The sequence below is a fragment of the Diaporthe batatas genome (assembly GCF_019321695.1).
Source record: "Diaporthe batatas strain CRI 302-4 chromosome Unknown Contig00006, whole genome shotgun sequence".
NCBI lineage: Eukaryota > Fungi > Ascomycota > Sordariomycetes > Diaporthales > Diaporthaceae > Diaporthe > Diaporthe batatas.
Genome location: NW_025408553.1, coordinates 2,191,890 through 2,215,448, shown reverse-complemented (window position 1 = coordinate 2,215,448; position 23,559 = coordinate 2,191,890). Strand labels below are relative to the sequence as shown.

Genomic DNA, 23,559 nt, shown 5'->3' with positions numbered 1-23,559 from the left:
TGTCTAGGGTTTCACGGGCGGCCACATAGGCACAGCGACCCAGCGACTCTGATATTTACAACATGTCATGCTAGTGTCTGTGTCTTCATGGTTGACACCCATTAGCTACTTGTTATGTTCAGGTGAATTATTCTATGTACCTATATGTGCTGCAACTTCAGAACTGCCAACAAGACCACCCCCTCGGGCACGCCTACTTGGCCACCGGCTCCTCGTGCTTGTGGTGGCACCCCGAAGCCTTAGTCTTGGGGCTGTACGCATCCCGCTTGACGACGCGGGCCGCGCGCGGGGGCAGCGAGTCGAACGAGGTGGCGTAGGTCGCGACGGAGTGCGCGATGGCGCGGCTGTTGATCAGGAAGGCCTCGAGGTTGAGGTTGTCGACCGTGTCGCCGGCGCGGTGGTAGTTCTCGTCGAAGGCGACGCCCGCGGTGCCGCCGTACAGCGCGGCCTGGGCCTCGGTCATGAGCTGCTCGGCGCCCGTGAAGAGCCCCCCCGCCGCGACGCCGACGGCCAGGAAGGGCCCGTAGTCGGAGCGGCCGTTGAACTCGGTCGGCTCCGAGGGCAGGCCCTTGCTCGCGAAGTAGGCCTCGAAGAGGGCCTCGGCCTCGGCGGACCCGGGGGGCCCGCTGAGGTTGAAGGCGGACCCGTCGCCGTCGTAGATGGAGAGCTTGTAGTTGGGCGAGGCGATCATGTCGAAGTTGAGGTACAGCCGGATCTTGTCGAGGTCCTCGGGCGCCGACTGGTTCACGTAGTACTCGGACCCCAGCAGGCCGAACTCCTCGGCCGACCACCAGGCGAAGCGGACCGCGTTGGTGACCTCGTACTTGGCGAGCTGGAGGGCCACCTCGAGGATCCCGACGGTGCCGGACCCGTCGTCGTTGATGCCCGGGCCCGCCTCGACGGAGTCTGCGTGTGCTCCGACGAAGATGACATTGTCGGGGTCGCCAGACTTGGTCTGGGCAATTACGTTCATGCTGGTGATGGGCGGGTCAGCGTCACGGTTGGAAAAGGGGTAGGTAATAGTTGTTTCGAAGGACGACTCACGTCACACGGTCCTCGATGATGGAGTTCACGTTGAGGTCACCGATGACCTCGCCCGCAGCGAGAAGCGACACGATGGCCTGGCCCGCGTCCTGGGAGATGGCAGCAACTGGGGGGTAAGGGCCCTCTGGTCGGCTGGGGGCTCCAAGAGTACCGCTGAGCGCGCCCGCGACGTTGTTGTAGATGACTGCTCCGGCAGCACCGGCGGCTCCCGCAAGAGCAGCCTTCAATCCGAACTCGCAACTTCCACGCGAGATCAGAGCGATGGCACCGCTCACCTCAGCTGGGTAGTCGGTCTATCGGATACCAAGTCAGCATTGCTGCCACTATTCAGGTGTAGACACCTTCGTCTGGCTCGATGGGGAAGAGCTTACAGCGTTGCAACCCAGGTTGGATACAGCCACAAGCGCAGCCTCAACCTGTCCATTGGGGGCATAGGTCATGAGGGCCGCACCCTGATCCTCTCCGTTGACCACCAAGGAGGCATCTCCGCCCGAGTATGTCTCGATGAAGGGCTGATACTCGACGTCGTAGTACTCCTCGAGCTGAGAGACGAGCTGGTAGAGATACAGAGCCGTGAAGTTGTGGCCCGGGCTGCCAAACACACGGTTCCGTCCGGTGGTCTGGTAGGCTATGGCCTGGAGGTGCTCTGCACGGTCGAGGAGCGCTTGCGACGTGATGTCGTTCTGCAGTGCATCCTTTGGAGAGGTTAGAGTTTAGATCTATCATTGATCCGATCTGTCAAGATGCAATCCGCCGGCTCAGCTTACCGACGTCACAGGCTTCCTCGTGCCCGATCCGGTGTTACCCTGCAAAGTCGAAGCTGTGCTGATCACTTCAGGCAGCGGGCCCCAGTTCTCGACATCGGGCTGCCAGTCAGCTGGGAACGCGGCCGGCCCACGGCGTTGCAGGTGGGAGAGCACGGGTTCCACGGCATGGACGTGACCTGCAGGAGTCGAGGCCTCGCCAAGAGCCACGAGGGCCGCCAGGGGCGCAACAGCTCTCAGGGACCAAGTCATGTTCGATACGCCTACTTGACTGGAGGGCGGAAGAGGTGATGCAGGAAGAAGAACCTTGATGGGTTCTGCATCGAGTCTACATAAAGCCGACGCGCTTCTTATACGGAAGTCCCGGTATACTAGACTACTTAAGAAGTATAGTCTTGCGCGGCGTGTAGACCGCCCAATTGCCAACCAGCCCCTCATTTCAATAGAGCCCCTAAAGCGAAGAAGAGGCCATCTTGGCAGAGAATATTTTCGCCGGCGACACCTGGACTCTCCGCGCAAAGCTGATAGTCGATTGCGCGATCAGCAGGTACGAGCAAATAGACGAGGCCCAAACAGGCAGGCGACAATCACGCAGAGTTGGATTTTCCAGGATCCATGCGGTGCGGTGCGGTGCGTTGCTATCAATTCAGAGCCGGGCCAAGAGAACCAAGACTCAGCCAAGTGCGGGTCGCGGCCTTGGTAATGTGGAGTGATGTCGACCACCTGATTAGTGTGTTCTAGTGTGGCAACTCACCTTCCATTGCACGTCTAACGCGTGCCTTGCCTCTAAGCTGCCCAGGCACTCCAAATGGAGCGACGCCTTCCAAGGTTGTGATGAGCGTCTCCGTCTGCCTATTCAGAACCAACGATGGTGGCGAGTGCACTACGTAGGGATCGAATTACACGACGCCACACGGAAGCTGAATCCGGGTTTCGTCGGCCCAACTTGCCAAGTTCTTGTACAAAGGCCGGATAGCCGGCTTCATCAGGAAAACATTGAAGACACTTGGAACTCGAGCGGAAAATTGTGGTGGCGCAAACGTGTTTTGTTTACACATGTATGTAGTCACGGTCTCAACGATTGCAAAGTTAATTCACGGATGCTTTTTGTGTGTCAAAAGGATTACAAGGATTAATTGATGGACCGTGTGTAATCTTTGAGTTCCTCCGTTAATAAGCTGGACTCGGAACTTTCAGTGAACCTTGGAAGCTGACCACAGCGCAGTAGGAACTGTTCAATAGACCTCATGAGCCAATTGATAGCTGTAGGCGTGTATCGGGACGGTCTATGGTGATAAGATGATGATTTCCTGTTCTTGGCATTAGTGGTGCAGGTCACCCATAACAACATTGTATGGCTTTGGATCGCTTCGTCACAAATGAAAGGAAATTGGTACAATTCTGAAAATAGGTACGCTAAAGGTAATCTAATTTGCGTGAGATACAAGCTATCCGGATACTTGGTCTAAATTACGTGTTCACAAGGCATAACTCACTTCCTCAAACATAAAGTTTGGGCCCCGAAACTCTATAAATCAAAAAAAGGAGAACCGAGTTCGTGCATTCACATAGTGGGCCAGGGTATAAGAGACGGAGGTCGAGACTCATGATGGAAGTAGATATTTTGGAATTTCCTGGGATCAATAAGAAGACTTTCGGTTAAGGGACTCTAACTAACCGCCTTCACTCGAGAGTTAGCTGTAAGGGCATCTCCGGCCTGTGCAAAACTTGAAGACATCATTACCCACCATTGCGGAAGTCCGACACTCGGTCTCCCGGGTTGCATTGCAGAGTGGTTCGCATATCTCGGGTCCGAGAACTTCAAATTGTATATGCACTGCAGTCAACGACGGGGCAAGAGGCCCAGCGAATGTTCTCCCGACATCTTGAGACAGCCACGGAGGCAGTGATGTGCGCTGCTAGAAGGCAGACTCGTAAAATAATCATTAAGCACGCCAAACGTTATTTAGATGGTCAAATACTCTAGAAACACGATGTGAACCCCCTCGAATCACCGTATTTCTGGGTCTACGACCCTTCTCTTGTAAATTGGAAGCCCGCGCCACTTGGAAGTATTATCTAGCTGAAGTGCCAGCATGCTTACACTACACAAAACATCCCGAGCCAACCAAACATCCCTTTCCAAGATGAAGCTTTCCTTCATGCAGGTGGCATGCCACAGCCGCTCATGTCGTCTGTCGGGATCCGACAGAGGCCGGTGTCGGTGGGTATGCACTCGGGCCCGAAAGACAGAGGCAGGATCACCACAAGAAACTTCGGACCTCGTACATTCATGCTCGACAAAGCTTCCTCCACGCGCGATAAGCATTCTTGCCCTGGAAAACAGATGTCGTGATACCTGAGGCGCAGGTCCCGTGTTGCGGGCCCCGAGGATGATGCAAGCCTCCGGCAGCCACCGTGCCGTGTAGACGCCCGCATTGCGACGCAGCTGACGCGGAAATGCACAAGGCGGATGGGCTTCAGGGAGGAAGCAGGTTCAGCCAGAGGAGCATTGCGTTGTACCGTTGGGTGCCAGCGGGCGGTGTGTGGGTGGGTTCATGCGCGGGTCCGAGCCGCGTGCGACGCTCTTTAGCTTTGCAGGGAGCTTTGCAGGGACACGGCATCTATGTCCAGGTGTAGGCAACTATGCCGTCAGCCCATATGCAGGAGCCGCGCCCACCGAATCTGCATGAGGCTCACAATCCTTGCGTCTATCTCGCAGGGGGGCGGCCTCGGTCTGACAAGAAGGTCTTCGGACGAAACGAATTGTTTTGTGCAGATGACATGCCGAGTGCCTTGATCAGGGCTTTCACAGTCGACCGACCTGGCTTGCGGCCAGCATTCTCTGTCTTCTGGAAAGCCTAAAATATCAGGCGAGCCGGGTCTTTGAGTGTTTACCCCTGTGTGAAAAGACCGCACACCTTCGGGATGTTTACGGATTAAGAACGAAACCACTCAGGTGAGCCGACCGGGAGCACCACTGCAGGAGATGAAACAAAGCAAAATGTGATCTTTTTTTATGCGTGGGGGTGGGGAGGAAGTTCTGTGTCGGAAGTAATAATACGCGAAATGCAGATTGCATGAGGACAGGGACAGGAACAAGCCGCGGAACATCTTTGATTTGATCCGAACATTGGATCGTACGCGTCTCAATGTATCTCTAGTATGAAATTTGTATGATCGCTGTCTAACAACAAAATCTTTCTGGTATGCTGTGTTCTATATGCATTTCAAAGTACAGTATGACCACGCCATCCCCTGGTCCGATTCCGCTGGGGGGCTCATGGTAAAGAAACAATTTTGCCGCGATGTAAAAATCATCCCAAGCACATGTAAATACAACCAACCAACGTCATCCATTCAGACGCTCGACTCGCTCGACTCGGACTGGTCGGGGTACTCGACGTTGGGCGGGTTCACCCTCCTCACCGTGATCAGCTCAGCATCGGTCAAGCCGGTACCGGTAGCATTCCAGCCGACACTCCACAGGCCATCGATGCCAGTCGCCACGGCGTACCACTCAGTGTAAAGCGAGCCGTCGATCTTGACCATCGCAGTCGTGCCATAGAAGCTGAAGCCTGTGGTGATGATGTCGCTCTCGGTCACGTTGCTGACTCCCGACTTGTAGAAGCCCGTGGGGCCGAACGGCTTGGGAACGTAGAAGAGGGAGTCACTCCAGGTGTTGTTGGTGGTCGTGAGGGGGCTTGCCATCCATTGGGTGGTGTCGTCTGTCCCTTCGGCTGTGATTTTGTGTTAGTGGTGCTCGTGGGTTGTTGCAGTTGGCCTGTTGAACGGACTTACTGAAAAGCACGTATCCGGAGGTATAGTTCAACTTGGCGGGATCGGCAATATAAGAAAGGCCTGGTAATCATGGGTAAGTCTCGTGATTTGGTGATGCCACAGACACAGGCTTTACCTTGGTAATAGAAGATTGGAAAGCCTCCAATCTCACTAGATGTGCCTGATCCGTAGGCAAAGAGACTGAAGTTGCCGGACGGGGAGTCGGCGCGACTCTGCAGACCGCTTGGGCGAGCCATTACCCCGACGATGGCGGCAGACAAGGCCGTGATGGCTGTAATCATCCTGGACATTGTGGAAGACGTGAATAGAGACTCAAGAAATGAGATGAGTGGGTTGCCTTCAGCAAAGACGGTGATTTCGAATTGTTATTTTGTAACGAACGTCAGGTAGAGAGTGTAAGGTGAAGTGGAAGCAACAAGGAAGAGCTCTGTGGATGCGAGCTGGTAGAATAATGAGTGAGTTGTTGATAATGCGGTGCAGAACTCCAGGCTTTGTAAGGCGCGTACTGAAGTCATATATCCACAGGCACTACGCAACTTGCAAAGCCTCAAAGGCTGACGCCAACTGCATGGAGAATTTTGGCTGCTATTTTCATGCCTCCCGCATTCCGGCAAATTATGGTTGACGTCCGACTCATCATCCAAACTGAATAAACTTGCATCTTCTGCCCCCGTAGAAATCGTTTGGCGGATCCATGATAAGGATGACGCCTAGGGGCTGACTCGTCACGAGACCAACGGGCAAGCATCCCTTGTAGATCCTTACGCGAGCTGGCCTAGCTGCAGCGGGAGAAGAACATGCTTGGCGGGTCCCCACTGGGCGATGCTTGACCTAACCGAGCCTCATGTCAACGGGGCAGGGTAGTAGTCTAGATCACGACTGCCAAAAGACGGCACATGCATGTTTCCCCGTCGGCGAACCACCGCATGCCCCGGACTCCAACAAAAATAGAATGCCAGTGCACATCGGGCAAGGCGATGCGATCCATCTGCAACGTGCTGAGGCGGAACGTGGCGTAGTGCCCTGGAGTAGAGCTGAACGACTACGTTGCACATCGTCCTATGCTGCGCACATAGCTTCTATTTTACACACGAAGACCAGTCCCTCCTGACGTGCTGTCCGGGTTTAACATGCAGTATTAGACTGCATATTGACACTGTAATACGTGGCACAGCTTTTGGGGCTTTCGGGGTTTATGACCACCAGAATCTCGGATCACTAATCCCAACTTGAGCCGCGTAACCAACTATCCAGTCAGCAAGGATCAACAAACCAATATTCGACCATTGAAACTCAATCTGAATCGCCGCAGCAATCCGCAAGCAAGTTGAACCTCAGAAAAATCAATTTTTAAAATTGCGGCCTGATGGGGTTGAGCGGTGCAGACGTATTGCCGTCGGATCGATAGCACTGAAAATCGTGACCGGATAACAGCCATCCCTTCCCGTGATCCACGACTTACGCAACCCTATTTTGAGTTGATGGATCCGGATGGGCAAGTCCGGCCCTTGGCAGAGAATACCAGGCCTGCAGGAGCTTCCGCATGTGTGGGGGCCTGCCTCCTTACCACAGCTCTCCTTGTAGCGAGATAGCAACAAGGCAGGGGTACCTTTGCATACCGCTTAACCGTTCGTCTCTTCCGGCAATGTTTCGACTTTCAGCCAATCCTGAGTAAAACAATCATCCACCCCTGAAAGCGTGCGTCATGCGTCTCCCTGCCGCCCATGGATACATGCATGTAAGTTGGGGAGGGATCTTGGCAAGGGACACCCTTAATTGATCCAAGCTTGACCAAAGCTTTTCTTAACATAGGGAGAGCGGAGACAACAACAACTTTCAGCCTCGAGAAATCGAACATGATTGTTTCCTGTTGAGAGTTCAAACTTACTGCATTGGGAACATAAGCAACAGTGACAGCACTAAAGGGGCCGGCAATTACCCGGCGACGAAGAACGAAACAACCAGGGATCCCTCATTGAGGAAGCAATGCAATAGTGTTGGTTCCTACAAGACTTAGTTGGCTCCATAAATGTGATCGGGACGTGTCGAGGGCCCACTGTGGTCCAGGCCGGAGATCATGTGCACGGATGCTTAGCGAGCGACACGAGAGCATAAGCCTCAAGTCTTACGCAGTGTATCCCACAGCGAATAGCCATACCCAAATTTGGTGTGGGTCATGCCACGGAGGTGCTGCGAGTAATTGCTCCTGCTCCCGCTCCATTCAGCCCCAATTCCCCGATCATCGTTCGGACGAGAATAGCAGAGCAGAATCAGGAGTAGACACTCAGCCAGTGTATCGTCGGTTGGGCAAGAAATGGAGCATCAAGCAGATATGCGCATAGGCAGGTAGGATATATATCTGAACCAATTCCAACATCACATCATGTTCAAGTCCATCATCATTACCATCACCATCGCTTCTCAGCAACAACCCTCACTCCTTGTGGTTGATTGTTTCCCTCCTCTCCCCCTTCTTGATTTTCTCTCCCTATCGCTCTCTTTCTCGTCCATCCTTTTCCACAATGTTGTCTTCCTTGGCATTGGCCGCCTCCATGGCAGGCTTGGCCATTGCAAGCCCCTTCGACTCTTCACTCCTAGCTCGGGCAGTGTGTGATGGTAACACAGCTTCCACTCGCTCTCAATGGTGTGATTACGACCTCACTACCGACTGGTACAACGAGGTGCCTGATACTGGCGTGACTCGGGAGTACTGGGTACGATTCTCTTTTCTCTGCGATCGCCTTCCATTCTAAGCTGTCCTAACCCGATGCAACAGCTTGACTTATCAGACACGACTGTCTCCCCCGATGGCGTTTCACGATATGCTATGGCCATAAACGGATCCATTCCCGGGCCAACTCTGATTGGAGACTGGGGAGACTACTTCAAGATCCATGTCACGAACTCACTCACTCAGAGCACAAACGGAACATCGATCCACTTTCATGGCATGAGACAAAACTACACAGTCCAGAACGACGGTGTCGTCTCTGTCACTCAGTGCCCCGTTGCACCAGGATCATCTATCACCTATGAGTGGAGGGCCACTCAGTACGGATCGTCATGGTACCACTCTCACTTCGCTCTGCAAGCATGGCAGGGTGTGTTTGGTGGCATCATCATCAACGGCCCTGCCAGCGCCAACTACGACCAAGATCTCGGCCACATGTTCCTTAACGACTGGGATCATCAGACTGTTGACGAGCTTTACATATCTGCCGAGACAAGCGGTCCTCCTACTCTCGACACTGGCCTTCTAAACGGCACCAACGTCTACGGAAATGACGGTGATGCCGACCAAACTGGTCACCGCTGGAACACTACCCTGACTGAGGGAACCACCTACCGGTTGCGACTGGTCAACGCCGCTGTTGACACCCACTGGAAGTTTTCCATTGACAACCACACTATCGGTGTCATGGCTATGGATCTTGTCCCCATTGTGCCCTACAACACCACCACTCTGAGCATCGGTATGGGTCAGCGATATGATATCATCATCTACACGGAGGGTATGACCGATATCGCCACCGATTTCTGGATGCGCGCCATTCCCCAGACCGCCTGCTCCGACAATGCCAACGCCGACAACATCAAGGGAATAATCTCATACGGCACCACGGTCTCCACCCCAACCACCACCGCCTACCACTACACTGACTCTTGCGACGACGAGGACGTCTCCACACTTGTCCCTTACCTTCCCAAGACCGTCGGCGGCTCAAGCTGGGATATCGACGAGCCCGCAAAGGTGTCCTTCAACGATGAGGGCTTTTACAAGTGGTATCTCAACTCCACCTCCATGGCGGTCGAGTGGGCAGACCCGACCCTGGGCCAGATTTACAACGGCACAACAACCTGGGACTCCAGCGACGCCGTCGTGACGCTCGACAAAGCGGACCAGTGGGCCTACGTGGTCATTTCGACGACAATGGCCGTCCCCCACCCGATCCACCTGCACGGATTCGACTTCTTCGTCCTGGCGCAGGGTGCCGGCACCTACACCTCGGGTAGCACCGCGCTCAACCTGAACAACCCTCCCCGCCGTGACACGGCCATGCTGCCATCGAGCGGATATCTCGTCCTCGCGTTCGAGACGGACAACCCGGGCGCATGGCTAATGCACTGCCACATAGGGTGGCATACTTCGGAGGGCTTTGCGATGCAGTGGGTCGTCCGCCAGGATGAGATCACTGACCTCGTTGACTATGCGAGCCTCGAGAGCACTTGCAATGCCTGGGACACACACGCTGCCACATACTCTGTCGCCGAGGATGACTCTGGTGTGTAAAGAGAGGATGTGTGTTGGGGCTGACTTCGGAAGATGACGCACTACTAAGCGGTAATTTCCTGGGTAGACGATGCAGCAATGGTGTTCCAGTAGATTAGATAGACTAGACGTCGAGTTTGACATCTGCTCGTGTGAGCTTTGGGGGTGTTATGCATTTTGCATGATTGGGCCGGAGTTACAAAGGGAGCATAGAATTTTCTTATATCAGCAATACAGCATGATAACATTTCAGACCTGCAGCCCATCTCACGTTCAATGAGTTCACTCGATGTCTCGGCGAAACCAAAACCCGGCGCCGCAAATACCTTTGAAAATGCTGCGGGCAAGGTCCTGGACACGTCACTCTTATATGCCTACGTATCTACTTCAGTACATACTTAGTTAACCAGGTCTTTAGGTAATCTATCTGACTGGCGCACTTATTCGGGTCTGCACCAAATTTGGGTTTGTAGCTGGCCACCTGGATAGCCTGTTGGGCAAGCAGTCAGTAACAATCGTGACGTCTGGAACGAGACGGACCCATGCATCGCTTGTACCATAGGCGGCCCGTCTAAGTAGTTTCGTATCTAATCCCTATACATGTAAAATGAATGTAGCGCTATCATGCAAACGCTCAAAACTTAGCGTTAAAAGAATATAGTACTAGTAACAGTGTAATGAGAATACAGTACGTCTGTGGGCACGCAGCCTCAGCCTCATACCGCACAGACAAGGCTAGAAGGCATCGCTCCCAACGGCACCGCTTACTAGAATCGCTCGTCAACGCAAATAGCCCAAGGGCTAATCTGCCACGATACTAGAGTTAAAGCCGGCAAAGGAGTCATGCCGCGTGGACACAAGAATACCTAATACCTGCGTACCTAGGTAACCACGTATGAACCAGCGCCAGCCATCTATAACCGGTCTTACGGCCAATCGGTGTCCGAGAGGCCAGTCGGATGATATATAAATTGTGGTCTCTGCCACAAACGCATCCATTCAATGTTTCCGTCCCGACTACATCTTCATCTTTTGTTCTCTCCACACAAACATACCCCGCCCCCCCGGAACATATCGAAAGCAACAGAATCAGAAAAATAAGTCAACACTGACCTATCACAAGATGCTTCCCAACGGCAACCCCATCCTGATGGCCCTGGCCACCGCTTACTGTGCTCTCGCCGCGCCCACCAATGGCCAGCCTGATCACGTGCAGGAGGTGATTGATGCTCTCAAGCTCCATCTGGAAGCCGAAAATGTCAAGGATGCTTCTCAAGTCATCAACGACGCCGAGGCATCCCTTTGGGCTGACAATGTCCTGAACGACGCTGTGATTACCGATCTGAAGCAGAAGATCGAGGTGAGAAAACAGCCCTTCTCCATCAATCGGCCCCAGGCTCCCTACTGCATGATGAGGATGATAGGGGGGGATATTTGCTAAGCACAGATTTGACCTAGACACTGAAAGTCGAGGAGGGCATCACTGTCAACACCATTGCCGAGGAGACAATCGAGTACCTCAACGCCAAGGGAGCGTTCAAGAAGCCCGACGAGGATGGAGACGCAAATGGCACCATCGTCCTGGAACCCGAAGTCATCAAGCAGGTTTTGGACCACGGAGTCAGCTTCATCCAGTTGGGAAAATGCCCCGACGGCAGTCAGGCCGACCTATGCTGTGTCATTCTGTGAGTCGGTTGGAATTCGCAAAGGGATAATGACGTGGCTCGGTTGCCCACAATATTACTTGCGATGGAAGGCGTAAAACTGGATCATCACACATTCTATCAAATCGCTGAAGTGGCCAGTTTGAGGTAATCTCTAATGAATTAATGGCTAATTCCGTGCTCAAATGGAATGGTAAGGACCTGACCGATGCCCCTGTTGATGTAGCAAACTCAAGGTCTAGAGTGGTACGATCTGCTATTTGCTTTCCCAGTGATCTGACTTTCGTCCCTTTCGACATTGAGTGAGGTCTTACAATTATTCGGCGCCTTCTATCATGTGCCCAATATCAGGTGCCGTATATTCCTGTGGTGATTTATGTAGGTATCAAGCCGGACATTTGCATCTGGTGGAGTGCAGAGACCCCATGCTGAAAAATTCTGCTTGCCTTTCTTTCCATATTTATCGTATCGGAGCGATACCATGATTAATATAACCGTGAAGCTTAATGCTATAATATTGCGGCGTAATCCTTTACGAAGACTGCACACAGATCATGACATCGTGAGCTACCGGCAAGGAATTGAGTTTCTAGGCTTTAGTAGCATCCATCGTCAATAGGCACATGCACCGATGCCAAGAATGTCTCCCATGGTAGACATCCTGACAATATTGCGAGGCGAAGGCATTGTAACTGGCTTCTTTTCTATTCAGTCTCAGTACAACGCCATACATGGCGCCTGAAGACATTCCAAACACTGCGTCTTTTATCCACATTCGACGCACACATGCAATTTGATGCTTCGCCAAGATTTCGAGCGAGACTCTGCGTTGTTGAATTTAACTGATCTCCCTGTCATTAATCAACACCGTCCGAATGAACCACCAGGATCGTGCTCACCATTAAGAAAAGTCAACCCCACGCGGGCTTGGCATGCATCTGGACATTATTAACCACTCCGCATCAGAACTTACCTTCCCTACCACACTTTCTTAATTGATGAACTAACACCATGTGAACTTGGACATTGCGCGAAGTACCTCGCCGTCGACCAAGGTGCAAGCGCACTGCATTTTCTGGGCATAGGCCGTCCGAAGTCGCTCCATGTGAATGACACAGTCATCAAGATCTATGCGATCAGGGGCGGACGAAGGTCCAAGCGGTTGGGCGGATGAGACGAGGCTACTGACTAGAGTAGCCTAGGTTCTAGGTGTGGTTCCACTGCGGCTCCTGGGAGGCGGGGCCGGGGACCCGTGGACTGTTCGTGGCATGTGTACCCGCCTAAGAAGCCTCGCTGGTTCGGGAAACTTGGAAGTTCTCAGCCAAAACCATCAACTTCGGGACGCTTGGGAGGACCGATCACGTGAATCACCCAGCCATGGTTCTCCCCGTTCACAATACCTAGGTAGGTTCTTATGAGACTGTTGCCTCAGACACTCGTGAGCTACGTAGTAGTTCCGGCATCGACACGTGCACAGGAAATCCTTGCTGTGCGGCATTTATACCAATGTAGAACCAAACTATACATCACTATCCAATCAATAGCCGCGTATGGCGTGAAAGTTCGCAATATTGGTTTGCACTCACACACTCCACTTCAGCTGGTCGGCCGCCCGGAGGCCCTTTTCGATAGCGGGAAAGCTCCAGACGGGGTCCACCTGAATTTGCAACGTCGAGTCTAACCTGAACCCCAGATTTGACTTCGGTCCATGACAAGAGACGAAAGATGAAAGCTGGAGGTGAAAGCTGTCACCCGCGGAAGAATCGCCTCGACTGCTTCGGTCGGCACTAAAATTGCGACGGGAACTAATAGGATGAAGTCTGATTTAAGTTGGCGCCCCGTGGGAGGGCGGACGCCTCAGCCTCTTAGACGTTGCTTTCAACACGTCTCACTGGTGTTAATCAGGGGTTCACACATGGCTTTCGGCACTGCTCCTCCTCACCGGGGCAGGCCCCTCACCGTGGTGGTCACCCGGCACAGATCTTTTTGACTCGAGCCTTGATACGCCGACCAGGATAGGCCGAAACCGTCCAGTTCGTGGATCGGGTGAAGACCTAGATAAGCTTCCTCGGCGTCCAGACGCAACCGAAAGCTTAAACTCGGCCAGTCTGCTGATACTCCCAACATGGCTGCCCCCCAATTTACTCCTCGCCAACTCAGTTACAAGGTTCTGGCCCCCGCGCGCCATGCAGGCACGACCCTCAGACCATTTCCGAAACGCTGGGAATTTTCTGCCCTTAATGTCGTAATGTAGCAACGAGCGGTGCGTTGGAACCTGCAGGAGGGGGCACAGACCTTGTGGTTTAAGCTTTCAGTCCAGATGTCAGGCGGGTTTGATATACCAACGATATTTTCCCTAGTCATTCCAGCAACAACAACGACGCGAACCAATCCCCATCGGCCGTTTGAAACACCACACGGCTAAGCACCGATCACGGCATGATGGACCGGGGGAGTTTTTCGCGGCATTGCTATATATCCCCGTGGATCTACGCGATGTTTGGAGGTGTTCGTGGGAGATCAGCAGTACCCACCCATTCTTTCTCTTCAAATATCCAATCCCTACATATCAAAGACCGGCAGGGCCGACTTGTCCATACATCGTAACATTCGTTTGTACGCATACTGCTACGGTTACACCTCTACATAATTATTCTCCTGTAATATTTGCTCCCGAACATAACAAATTTACCTTTCAAAGATGAGGACCACTCAAGCATTCGTAGGCCTCTTCGCCGCCACGGCCTACGGGCGCGTGGCCAGGCGGGCCGCCTTCGCAGACGGTGACGCATGCATCGCCGCCGAGGCGCTGGCCGACGGCATCCAGAGCAACATCGACCTGCAGACGGGTGAGCAGGCCAGCGTGGAGAGGGTCAAGGCCGCCGTGAGCCAGAATCCCGTCGACCAGGCCGCCTTCACCGCCGCCAAGACACAACTGCTCGACTTTGTCAACGCAGGCATCGGGGCCCGCGAGAACAACCAGGCCATTGCGCCCGAAGGCAATGCCGCCATCGCTGGTCTTGCAGTTGTAAGCTCTACAATAGGACTTGACAACGTCTAGTGGACCTGGCTGACCACCCCCCGTGTGTCAGGTACAAAAAGCCCAGGCTGAGGAGCTCCAGCTGGCTCAGTCTCTCAAGGGAGACGCCAGTGACCTCGACATCGTCTCAAAGCTCGAGACGGACTTTGCTGGTGGCATCAAGCAGAACCAGCAGAACGCCGCCGACGTGAGTGCCCTTTCTGCTTTCTTAAACTAATACACCATTCTCGCCCTCGTTAGCCTCGGAGTCCCGGTCTCCTGAATATCCACCCCGTCTGGTTGCACAGCACAGCAAAATGAAGTGGATTGAGCCTCCTGATTTCAACCCTTGTGTGTGTGTGCCGTACGCGTGCCCGCTTGCCTGTGTGTCCACTCGCGTATGCATTGCGTACAGGGCGGTGATGCCAACTGGCTCTGTCTCCCACAGAAGAAACAGAAACGACAAACGGCCTCGCCGGACGACGAGGCCGTCGTCCCGCAGACGGGCTGGATATTCGGGGCCATCATGATCTCCCAGGCGATGGTGGTCGTCGGCATCCTGTCCCTCCGGAAGAAGCGGCACGAAAACCTGGCCAAGGCTGATGAGGGCTACGAGATGAGATCGTCACATGAGGATGCGCTGACCTGAAGTGTAACTAGGCATTGACTGGCTGTGCGAATGCCAATGCCAATGCTGGTGCCGGAAACAACGGTACCGCAAACGCCGGAGGCAAGGGCAATGGCGGTAAGGGTAAAGGTGGAAAGGGGGCCAAGAATGGCGGCGCCAACGCTGGAGCTGGAAACGCGCAGAACGGCGCGGATGCTGGTGCAGCGAAGGCTGGCAAGGGCCAGAACGGCCAGGACCAAGCTGGACAGCAACAGCAGCAAGGCGGTCAGCAGGGCAAAGATGGCAAGCAAGGCCAGGACCAACAGCAGGCTCAAGCACAGCAGCAGCAGCAGCAGCAGCAGGCACAGGCTGGACAAAATCAGGAGGCAGCGCTTGCTCTGGCGATTGCTCAAGCCCAAGCCCAGGCACAGGCAGTGAACACCGCTCAGACTCTGCAGTTGCTCGGCGTCCTGTGATCAAGTAGATAGCTGGGATTGATTCAGGAGTCCGACTATTGGAGAGGATGCTAGTGCAATATGATTTTGAGGGAATGGCGGTCTTGGATCTGGCGTTGGTGGTTGATTATGTGCCCTCAAATTGAGGATGAGGCGCAGCATGTCTTTTTCTCTTCCGGAGTCTTAAAGGATCTGAAACTGTATGTCCTCGGACGTATACGGAATAGAAGCGAAACCACATTTCTGTTGTAAACTGTGACTCTGATGTGATGCAATGGGATCAAAAAACAACTATCGCTTGTGAACGCACTTCAAAAGTTGTAAAAACGTCTTAGACGATGCACACCTCGGGGGCTACGCATAGCTCTGCGTACCACTGCAGTGTCAGGTTCACAGGTGACATTCCAAGTCTTTCCTCGTGTAATGCGACATCTTGCCTAAATTATTGGCCACTTGAAGTCTATTTTTGTATCGTATACTTGTCGCGGTCTTCATGTCCCTAAATTGGGTGCGCGCGCTTCCTCGGTTGCGATTTCTATAGGTATCAAGCGACATCAGACGAATCTCACTTCGCCCTATTTGCCTCTTGTGCACTGGCTCAAAGCTTCAGTATAAATTTGAAAATTGCGCCTGATTTGATCACTGGACACAACGATGGCTTCCTCTTTTCCGGGCAGTCCTTGTCACGACATCACGGGTTACGACTCGTATTGCTGCCAAGATGGCTTACCTCGGTCTGGTGGCAACTGGCAATCGAGTTGAGCGCCACATGTGGAAGGCTCCCGAAGATCCAGATTCGTATTCACGAAAAAGAGTCCAAAAAAGGCCGATTCCTAATGTTGATCCGAAGCCATCGACGACGACCTTTGCGGCATCGCCGGCATCCGGGGAATCCGGGCATGCGGGCATGCTGGCTCCGTCGTGAACGCAAATCTTCGCCGAGTAAAGCATGATAGACAGCCGCTCCGTGATTTCAACTCATTCCACCTGGAGTCATTATCAGGGGGTTCGATGTCAGTCTTCAAACACGTCCTCCCTTGGCGGGACAACCAGCCATGGAGAAACCGTAGCGAGCGCCCCGAAAGGCTGGGCGCCTAAGGCTCGGCACTATAACCGAGTGGAGCCGCCGCACCGTCCTGTTTGTTTCACGTGTCCGAGTCGCCAATGAGCTTCGAGCCCGACGGCGCGTCCCCCTTTTTTTGTTTAGGGGCGTGACCGGCCTGGAGAAAGGATGCGCAGGCTTGCAGCTGTGTTGCATCATTCCGCCTCTGCTGGACTCTACTGAATCGCCGTGGATCTGCATTGGCAACTTTATCATACTGTGGTAGAAGAAACTTTGTTTTGCCAATGTGCCCTGACACTAGAAGAAAATTTCAAGTCGCTGGCAATTGCAAGTCGTCAATTGGAAAGGGGAAAAGTTCCTCCATTGTCACCAGGCCGTTATCGCCAGACCTGAGCAGCAAGAACCATGACAATTACAGCATTGAGTATCTTGCATCCTGGTAATGTCCTGTTCTAACCCGAGCGGTCAGCCTCGAAATAGCCCCAAGACTTTAAGGATCACAGGTACTCCGTTCCTTGTGTGCTCTGTTGGTGGGGGCCAGCGGTTTCGCGAGGAGTATGCCCAGGTGCCCAGCCGCGCTCGGCAATCCAAGCTTTTGCTTGCCAGACTTTCCTCCTATCACGCGCGGCTTTCAGAACAGGAGCCGCCATACGATGTCAGCGTGTATTCCAAACTGGATGAAGGGATTGCAGATCTGAGTCGATTGCATACCACACTCAATCTATCCGAAATTATCAACGGATGCTTCCAAGACTTTGTAACTTTAGCTAAGCAGCGTTACTATGTCCAAGTTCATGGACAATAAATACAGCCGTCTGCGCTGTGACAGAGAGCTTTTGGAGTGAATAGGCATATTTATCAAACCACTTCCATTCTCTTCTTACTACCTTGAAGGCATTCATTTAACATTTTCACACACTCCCTATCACCATGAAGACAACCACATCAGTAGCAGCCCTCCTGACGGCGTTCTTCGCCTCAGCATCGGCATTCCCTACCGTTACACTCAGGAGACAAACCAATGGAACCGCTGGCGGCCCAATCGGCTTTGGCGCAGGAACAACTGGCGGTGGCTCAGCATCACCCGTCACAGTCACATCGTGCGCTGACCTCGAGGCTGCCATTGCCGGTGAGGAGCCCAAGGTTGTCCAGATCGACGGCCAGGTCTCGGACTGCGGAACCCTCAAGATCGGCAGCAACACCTCCCTCCTGGGTGTCGGTGCCGGCTCTGGCGCCAGCGGCACTGGCTTCAGGATCAAGGACAGCACCAACGTCATCATCCAGAACCTCGCCATTGGCCCACCTCCTGCCAAAGCTGATGCCATCGATATTGAGTCGAGCACTCAGATCTGGGTCGACCACTGCGAGCTGTTCTCTGTTGGCCTGACTGGCGGAAAGGACGATTTCGACGGTAAGTACCGTGATGCAGGCTTTGCTGAAGGCGGCAAATGGGCTTTGAGTTCAAGTTGCTGACAATTTGCACAGGACTCTTCGACGCCAAGCGAGGGTCCGACAACCTGGAGGTGTCGTACACCAAGTTCCACGACCACTTCAAGGTAAGCGATCCGCGGACATAAGCCCAACAGGTCGACAATAATAGGGCAAGCAACACCAGCTAACACCGTCAACAGGGAAGCCTGATCGGCCACTCGGACAGCAACGCCGCGCAGGACGAGGGCAAGCTGCACATCACCTACCACCACAACTCCTTCGTCAACGTCGGCTCCCGGCTGCCCTCGGTGCGCTTCGGCACGGCCCACATCTTCAACTCGGTGTTCCAGGACTGCCCGACGTCGGGCATCAACAGCCGCATGGGCGCCCAGGTGCTGGCCGAGAACAACGTCTTCGACAACGTCGACCGCGCCATCGTGACCAACCTCGACAGCGACGAGCCCGGGTTCGCCTGCGACGTCGGCAACGTCCTGAGCGGGAGCAGCACCACCGAGATCACGCAGGAGTGCAGCTTCAAGCCCGACTACCAGTACACTCTCGATGGCACCGCCGACCTGATTGCCGCTATCGAGGCTAGCGCTGGTACCGGCAAGATCTGAGGGCCTGATGTGATTGCAGCGACGATGCTTCTTCTATGTGCACATATATATTCTTGGTTCATAAAATTGGGCACGGCCTGCCCTTGAATATACTCTCCGCCATTGTATGGCTAGCCACACTTGCAGTACAGCACTTTGGTCCGCGTGATTTTGACCTGGTATTGTTCAGTTAAGCGATGTAGTCCCACGTTTCCCACGGAAGTCGAGGTCCTGGGATCCGTGATACCAAGCCGTCCCTGAATGCAAAATGATAATAAACAACTAGACAACTTCTGACGCTCTAATCGCTGGCTATAACACCGGGTGCAATTTACATCACAACAGGCCGACTGGGGGTATAATCGATGTGTCATAGCTAGATATCGGGCTAGCCTAAGCTCAAGGGTGGCTACCAACACAAAGCACATGTGCAGATGATGATGCGCACTAAGCTCTCACGTCTACTATTGCGTGCCGACAAATGCGTCCAGCTTCTTCTTGTCGTAGACCTCTCCTTCGACCAGCTGAGACCAAGACTACAAAGAAAGAGGCGTTAGAGACACAGTCGGAAGCGGTAAGTATCGTGTAAATAAGTGCGGATATGGCGCTGACTTACCCCATCCGGAGTGACCTTGTAGAGCGTAGGCAGAGCAGGCACGCCAAATTTGCGCCACTCGTTCTCGGGCGATCTCCATCTATTCACCACAACGTGTCAGTCAGAGAGCAAGGGAGAATACACACCGAGTTAGGAATTAATCAAGCCCGTGACCGTGAGGGAGCGGAGAGAAGGGGAAGCAGGGATATGCATGGGAGATTCTAGGGTCCAAAAACCTACGTATCCCTGTCGCCGGCGTACTGGACGGTCAGGCGTGACTGCTCGCCGGCGGGGAACTTGTCCTGGATGAGCGGCTCCGCCCGGACGCAGTCGCCGCACCAGCTGCGGCCGTTGACGATGCTGGCGTAGACGATCAGGAAGTGGGGTGCCTGGTTCTTGGCTGCCAGGGCGGCCACGGAGTCGGCGACTGCCCTCGGTGCGGTTGAGGCCATTTTCAACGATTGCTGGAGGATTGGTGCGAAGATTACAAGGTGGGCGCCTGAGGTAGGGTCGGCAAGCAGGGCTTGTTGATCTCAGAGCTTGAAGAAGAAAGATGGTGGGGGATAGAGTTCAGGTAGCTAACGCTGGGAGTTGTGGGTTGTTGCTTGTCGAAATTGATTCTGCGAGCTGTGTCAACAGGCGACTTTCCGTTTGGCCGGCTAGGGTCGGTGGGACGTTCCATGTTGGGAATCGGCTGATATTGAAGGGTTCGGGTTCAGCAGAACCACCATATATCAATTGATTCCACTGAACAAGCAGAAGTGCAGCTCAAGGGCAGCAGCTTGTGAGGCGCGATTGCACATCTTTCAGCTTCAGAAATGGATTGATTACTATTTCTGTACCTTTTGAAAAACTTCATTTCAATTTGCTGAGAAAACTTGAACAAATTTGCACCTTGTGTCCATCGTCACGAAATCGCTGAAACCCCATCGATGGACCGTGATTCCAGCAGAGCGAGTCAGGCCTAGCCGATGACTACAAAGATAAAGAAATTTCTAGTCCATGGATCATGAGAGGATTTGGGGAGATCCTTCGGCAGCCGAGCCATCTCTTCGCCTGTACTGCTCATGAGCTCATCATCCGAGCATAAATCCTTGAAGTCGTTCGCATCGAATGAGAATCTTCCTAAGTTCTGTCTTGCTTGCTGGAACAGGCTGTGATCCTGAGGATGTCCGGAAGTTCGTGCCACCGCATGTGCGACCGCCGTCTCTTCTATCATAAAACCTACCTTGGTATGGTACACTCAAGTATTAGTCGAATGTCCGACAGGGTACCGCTCGCCAGAAGGGGTGAAGTCAGCCAAGATGGCATCGATCTGCGCCATCTCGGAATCCGTGATCTCAACCACCTTGCTGTTCTCCTCCACCCGCCCCGCGGCGCTGGCACCCGGTATCGGGATGATGACCGGCATCCCAGGACGCCGCGAGAGCGAGCGCGTCCAGTTGATGGCAAGCTGCGCCGGCGTGCACCCCTTCTCCCCGGCGAGCTCCCCCACCTTGTCGACCAGCGCGACGTTCCTCTCCATGTTCTCCTTGTCGAAGCGGGGGAACCCCATCTGCGTCAGCAGCGAGTCCTTGGGTATGTCCTCGACCGTCCTGAACTGGCCCGTCAGCATGCCCCTGCCCACGGGCGAGTAGGCGATGATTGGGATCCCGTGCTGGGCACACGCCGCGGCGATGCCGTTGTGCAGGATGTCGGTGGCGAACCTGTTCCGCGGGGGTGAGAGGTCAATCAGCGGAAGAGACTCAGCCTGCAGCTCGCGTGACATACATGGATAACTCGACTTCCACAGCGGCAATCTTTGTGTGCTTCACAGCCTCGTGGATCGTCTCCGCAGATACCTCCGACAAGGAGATGCCCCCTAGCTTGCCGGTCTGGATGTATTCCTTCTCGATGATGCCAAAGGTCACTTCCATCGGGACATTCGGGTCTCGGCGGCCGAACTCGAAAAGGTCGATCTTCTTGCGTCCCTTCAGCTGCGCGATGGAGTCATCCAGGCTGCGACGGGTGTTCTCGGGAGAGGCATCGATCCTGTGCGTCGACGGGTTGATGCCTCCCTTGATGCTGATTGATATCTGATCCGCGTCCTCTGGGTATTTCGCGAGGTACTTCTCCAGCAGGACCAGGGAGTTATTATCAGGCGGGCCGTAGAACTCCCCGCCGTTCCAGCAGTTGCCTACACCAATGCATCAGGATCGTCCGAGAGAAATGTATGCATTTCTACTCACATCCGTTCTTCAGTGCAGCGCGCATAGCTTCCAAAGACTGGTCCAAGGGCGGTGGTGGGCCGTTGCGCCATGTCAAGCCCATGAGACCATACCCTATGGGACCTACCTCTTTGTCTAAAAGCTTTGGCATTATCTTTCTCGGTCGGGATGAGATAGAGATTTGTTGCGAGCAGTATCACAGACTGCAACGTATGTCGAGGACCAAAGACGGTGAGACAGGGTCGGGAAGAGAAGGCTCGCTGACATGTAGTGCCGCCGTAGACAGCTTATAGGAGATCCTCGCCTAGAAAGCCTCCTCTAATGAGCCGCCTGAATTCCGAAAATGGCTTGTGGCTTGCCTGCCTGCCTGCCCATTTTACCTCACGGGTAGCAAGCGGCTATAGCTCCTCAGCCCGGGATATCATTTGCCGGGGCTTTTTAGTGCCGGATTCTCCTGTAGCTAATTCCGCTAACGCCGATAGGATCACCTGGAGGCACACGGTAGACCATTGTGCTGCGCAATTTGTGCATACGACCAGTCGGGGATTAGGGGTGCGATTCAAGGCACGAAACTGTTCGGCTGCTTCGTGATTCTGTTCTGGTGACCATGTCGAAGAGTAGCTAACTATTATTCCTCTGTGAAGGCCTTCGTGATCACTGGCATAGCGGGCCGTCCTTCGTACACCACACTGATAGCAATGCGTCGTACTGCATAGAATGAGAGTGTTATCGCATTCCCCTCTGTCAAGGAAGATTCTATGAAATCAATTCATCCCTGTATTAAATTCTCATGCTCTCATGACCCAAACTGCGGATCCATTCCCTTCGCATCAAAAGGAAAGTCGACATCTGGAGAGTAACCCGAGACGTTGTCCCTTCAAGAGAACGAGGTCCCGGCTAGGCATCGATCCGGAGTAGTTTGGATTCGTTGACCTCAAACTGCAGACCCCCACTGAGATCAAGCCATCCGAGTAGTTTTCCATCTTCTGACCTGTCAAGGGTTAGCTGTCCTCGAGCATATTTCGTAGGATCCTGGAAGCCAACCAACCTTGTCTCAACGCCGGTGAGCCTGATCACGTACTTGGGAGGATTCACGCCGGAGTTGACATTCTTGACCTCTGCCGTGTACAGGTGACCCTCATAGCTCACCTTGACTCTGTCATATCTCTTAAATTTCGGAACTTCTGGCATGGTTCCTGTTCTCCGTGGCCGCTGTAATTCTCAGGCTATTGCTATGCCCTTGCAGGTTTGTCTTTGGCTCCAGTTTTCTAGGGAGACTTTTGAGTTCCAAAGTTGAATCCAGTAGCGACGAGATGCTGTGTCTTTATAAAAGGTGTTGACAGTGTGACTACGACGGTCTTTTGGACAAGACAAAGACATGATGACTGTTGATATCGTTTGTGGCTAGTAGGGTACTGTATCGTGTGGCCTGCTTGCATACTCTTCCGAAAACACTGGCTTCCAGTGACCCAAACACTCTGAAAATGTTTTTACCATACAAGCATGACAGTGATGCATTGTCTTATGGCCACATGGGCAAAGTGCCATACACAGGGAACACGTACCTGCCTTCGTTTTCAAAACACCAACACCGGCAAAGAGACTTGGCAAGATTCCAGACTGCCACGGCTGGAGGCATGGAAGAGATTGTGGCCTGAGAAGATGAAACAAGATTATCCGACTAACCTCATTCTTCTCAGACACCGGAGATCAGGGCAGGAGATCACTTCTGACCCAAGGCTTGAGCCGAAGCATTTGGATACCCATGGGCTTGACCTGACTTGGTTCAAACTGGTCTAGACGTCACATAACCTTCTCTTTCTTTTTTGCGTTAGGTTCTGCAAAGGGACGTGGTATAAAAGATGATCCAGTTCTGCGCTGGATGCTAGTAGTAGTCGGGCCCCAGTCCGAACCCAAAATCGCCCCAGTGTACCAAAATATGCCCCGGAGACAGATGTCTCTTTGATAGGTCGCAACTCAACTATTTCCCGTTCCATGACGTGAGCTTTCCCTCTTTACAAATTACCTCACCTCCGATCG

General features: G+C 53.5%; 9 protein-coding genes across 9 annotated transcripts; 4 read left to right on the top strand and 5 right to left on the bottom strand.

Moving 5' to 3' along the window:
• Nucleotides 1-193: 193 nt before the first annotated feature.
• Nucleotides 194-2,060, bottom strand: KVR01_006072 (uncharacterized protein; the record flags this gene model as incomplete). Its single annotated transcript, XM_044782495.1, has 4 exons — nucleotides 194-974; nucleotides 1,045-1,337; nucleotides 1,416-1,739; nucleotides 1,812-2,060. 4 exons carry the CDS (start codon nucleotides 2,058-2,060, stop codon nucleotides 194-196), a joined length of 1,647 nt encoding a protein of 548 aa, XP_044644875.1.
• A 2,988-nt stretch (nucleotides 2,061-5,048) lies between these two features.
• On the bottom strand, nucleotides 5,049-6,290 carry KVR01_006451 (uncharacterized protein). Its single transcript, XM_044787310.1, has 3 exons — nucleotides 5,725-6,290; nucleotides 5,610-5,669; nucleotides 5,049-5,548 (listed from the first exon to the last, which is right to left on the bottom strand). The coding sequence occupies exons 1-3, from the start codon at nucleotides 5,897-5,899 to the stop codon at nucleotides 5,169-5,171; spliced, it is 615 nt and encodes a 204-aa protein (XP_044645254.1). The 5' UTR covers nucleotides 5,900-6,290; the 3' UTR covers nucleotides 5,049-5,168.
• A 1,595-nt stretch (nucleotides 6,291-7,885) lies between these two features.
• KVR01_006181 (uncharacterized protein) lies at nucleotides 7,886-9,900 on the top strand (the record flags this gene model as incomplete). Its single annotated transcript, XM_044791952.1, has 2 exons — nucleotides 7,886-8,323; nucleotides 8,386-9,900. The coding sequence occupies exons 1-2, from the start codon at nucleotides 8,132-8,134 to the stop codon at nucleotides 9,898-9,900; spliced, it is 1,707 nt and encodes a 568-aa protein (XP_044644984.1). The 5' UTR covers nucleotides 7,886-8,131.
• Nucleotides 9,901-11,002: 1,102 nt separating this feature from the next.
• KVR01_006295 (uncharacterized protein) lies at nucleotides 11,003-11,568 on the top strand (the record flags this gene model as incomplete). Its single annotated transcript, XM_044783892.1, has 2 exons — nucleotides 11,003-11,239; nucleotides 11,338-11,568. 2 exons carry the CDS (start codon nucleotides 11,003-11,005, stop codon nucleotides 11,566-11,568), a joined length of 468 nt encoding a protein of 155 aa, XP_044645098.1.
• Nucleotides 11,569-14,244: 2,676 nt separating this feature from the next.
• KVR01_006134 (uncharacterized protein) lies at nucleotides 14,245-15,211 on the top strand (the record flags this gene model as incomplete). The annotated part of the gene is made up of 3 exons (XM_044785414.1): nucleotides 14,245-14,571; nucleotides 14,636-14,770; nucleotides 15,050-15,211. 3 exons carry the CDS (start codon nucleotides 14,245-14,247, stop codon nucleotides 15,209-15,211), a joined length of 624 nt encoding a protein of 207 aa, XP_044644937.1.
• A 2,406-nt stretch (nucleotides 15,212-17,617) lies between these two features.
• Nucleotides 17,618-18,738, top strand: KVR01_005852 (uncharacterized protein; the record flags this gene model as incomplete). Its single annotated transcript, XM_044788049.1, has 3 exons — nucleotides 17,618-18,098; nucleotides 18,173-18,243; nucleotides 18,319-18,738. The coding sequence occupies 3 exons, from the start codon at nucleotides 17,618-17,620 to the stop codon at nucleotides 18,736-18,738; spliced, it is 972 nt and encodes a 323-aa protein (XP_044644655.1).
• A 13-nt stretch (nucleotides 18,739-18,751) lies between these two features.
• On the bottom strand, nucleotides 18,752-19,937 carry KVR01_006358 (uncharacterized protein). Its single transcript, XM_044791785.1, has 3 exons — nucleotides 19,553-19,937; nucleotides 19,334-19,412; nucleotides 18,752-19,253 (listed from the first exon to the last, which is right to left on the bottom strand). Exons 1-3 carry the CDS (start codon nucleotides 19,762-19,764, stop codon nucleotides 19,182-19,184), a joined length of 363 nt encoding a protein of 120 aa, XP_044645161.1. The 5' UTR covers nucleotides 19,765-19,937; the 3' UTR covers nucleotides 18,752-19,181.
• Nucleotides 19,938-20,094: 157 nt separating this feature from the next.
• Nucleotides 20,095-21,859, bottom strand: KVR01_005757 (uncharacterized protein). The gene is made up of 3 exons (XM_044788220.1): nucleotides 21,541-21,859; nucleotides 21,083-21,488; nucleotides 20,095-21,018 (listed from the first exon to the last, which is right to left on the bottom strand). Exons 1-3 carry the CDS (start codon nucleotides 21,668-21,670, stop codon nucleotides 20,556-20,558), a joined length of 999 nt encoding a protein of 332 aa, XP_044644560.1. The 5' UTR covers nucleotides 21,671-21,859; the 3' UTR covers nucleotides 20,095-20,555.
• A 557-nt stretch (nucleotides 21,860-22,416) lies between these two features.
• Nucleotides 22,417-22,710, bottom strand: KVR01_005985 (uncharacterized protein; the record flags this gene model as incomplete). Its single annotated transcript, XM_044793299.1, has 2 exons — nucleotides 22,417-22,510; nucleotides 22,568-22,710. 2 exons carry the CDS (start codon nucleotides 22,708-22,710, stop codon nucleotides 22,417-22,419), a joined length of 237 nt encoding a protein of 78 aa, XP_044644788.1.
• Nucleotides 22,711-23,559: the final 849 nt, after the last annotated feature.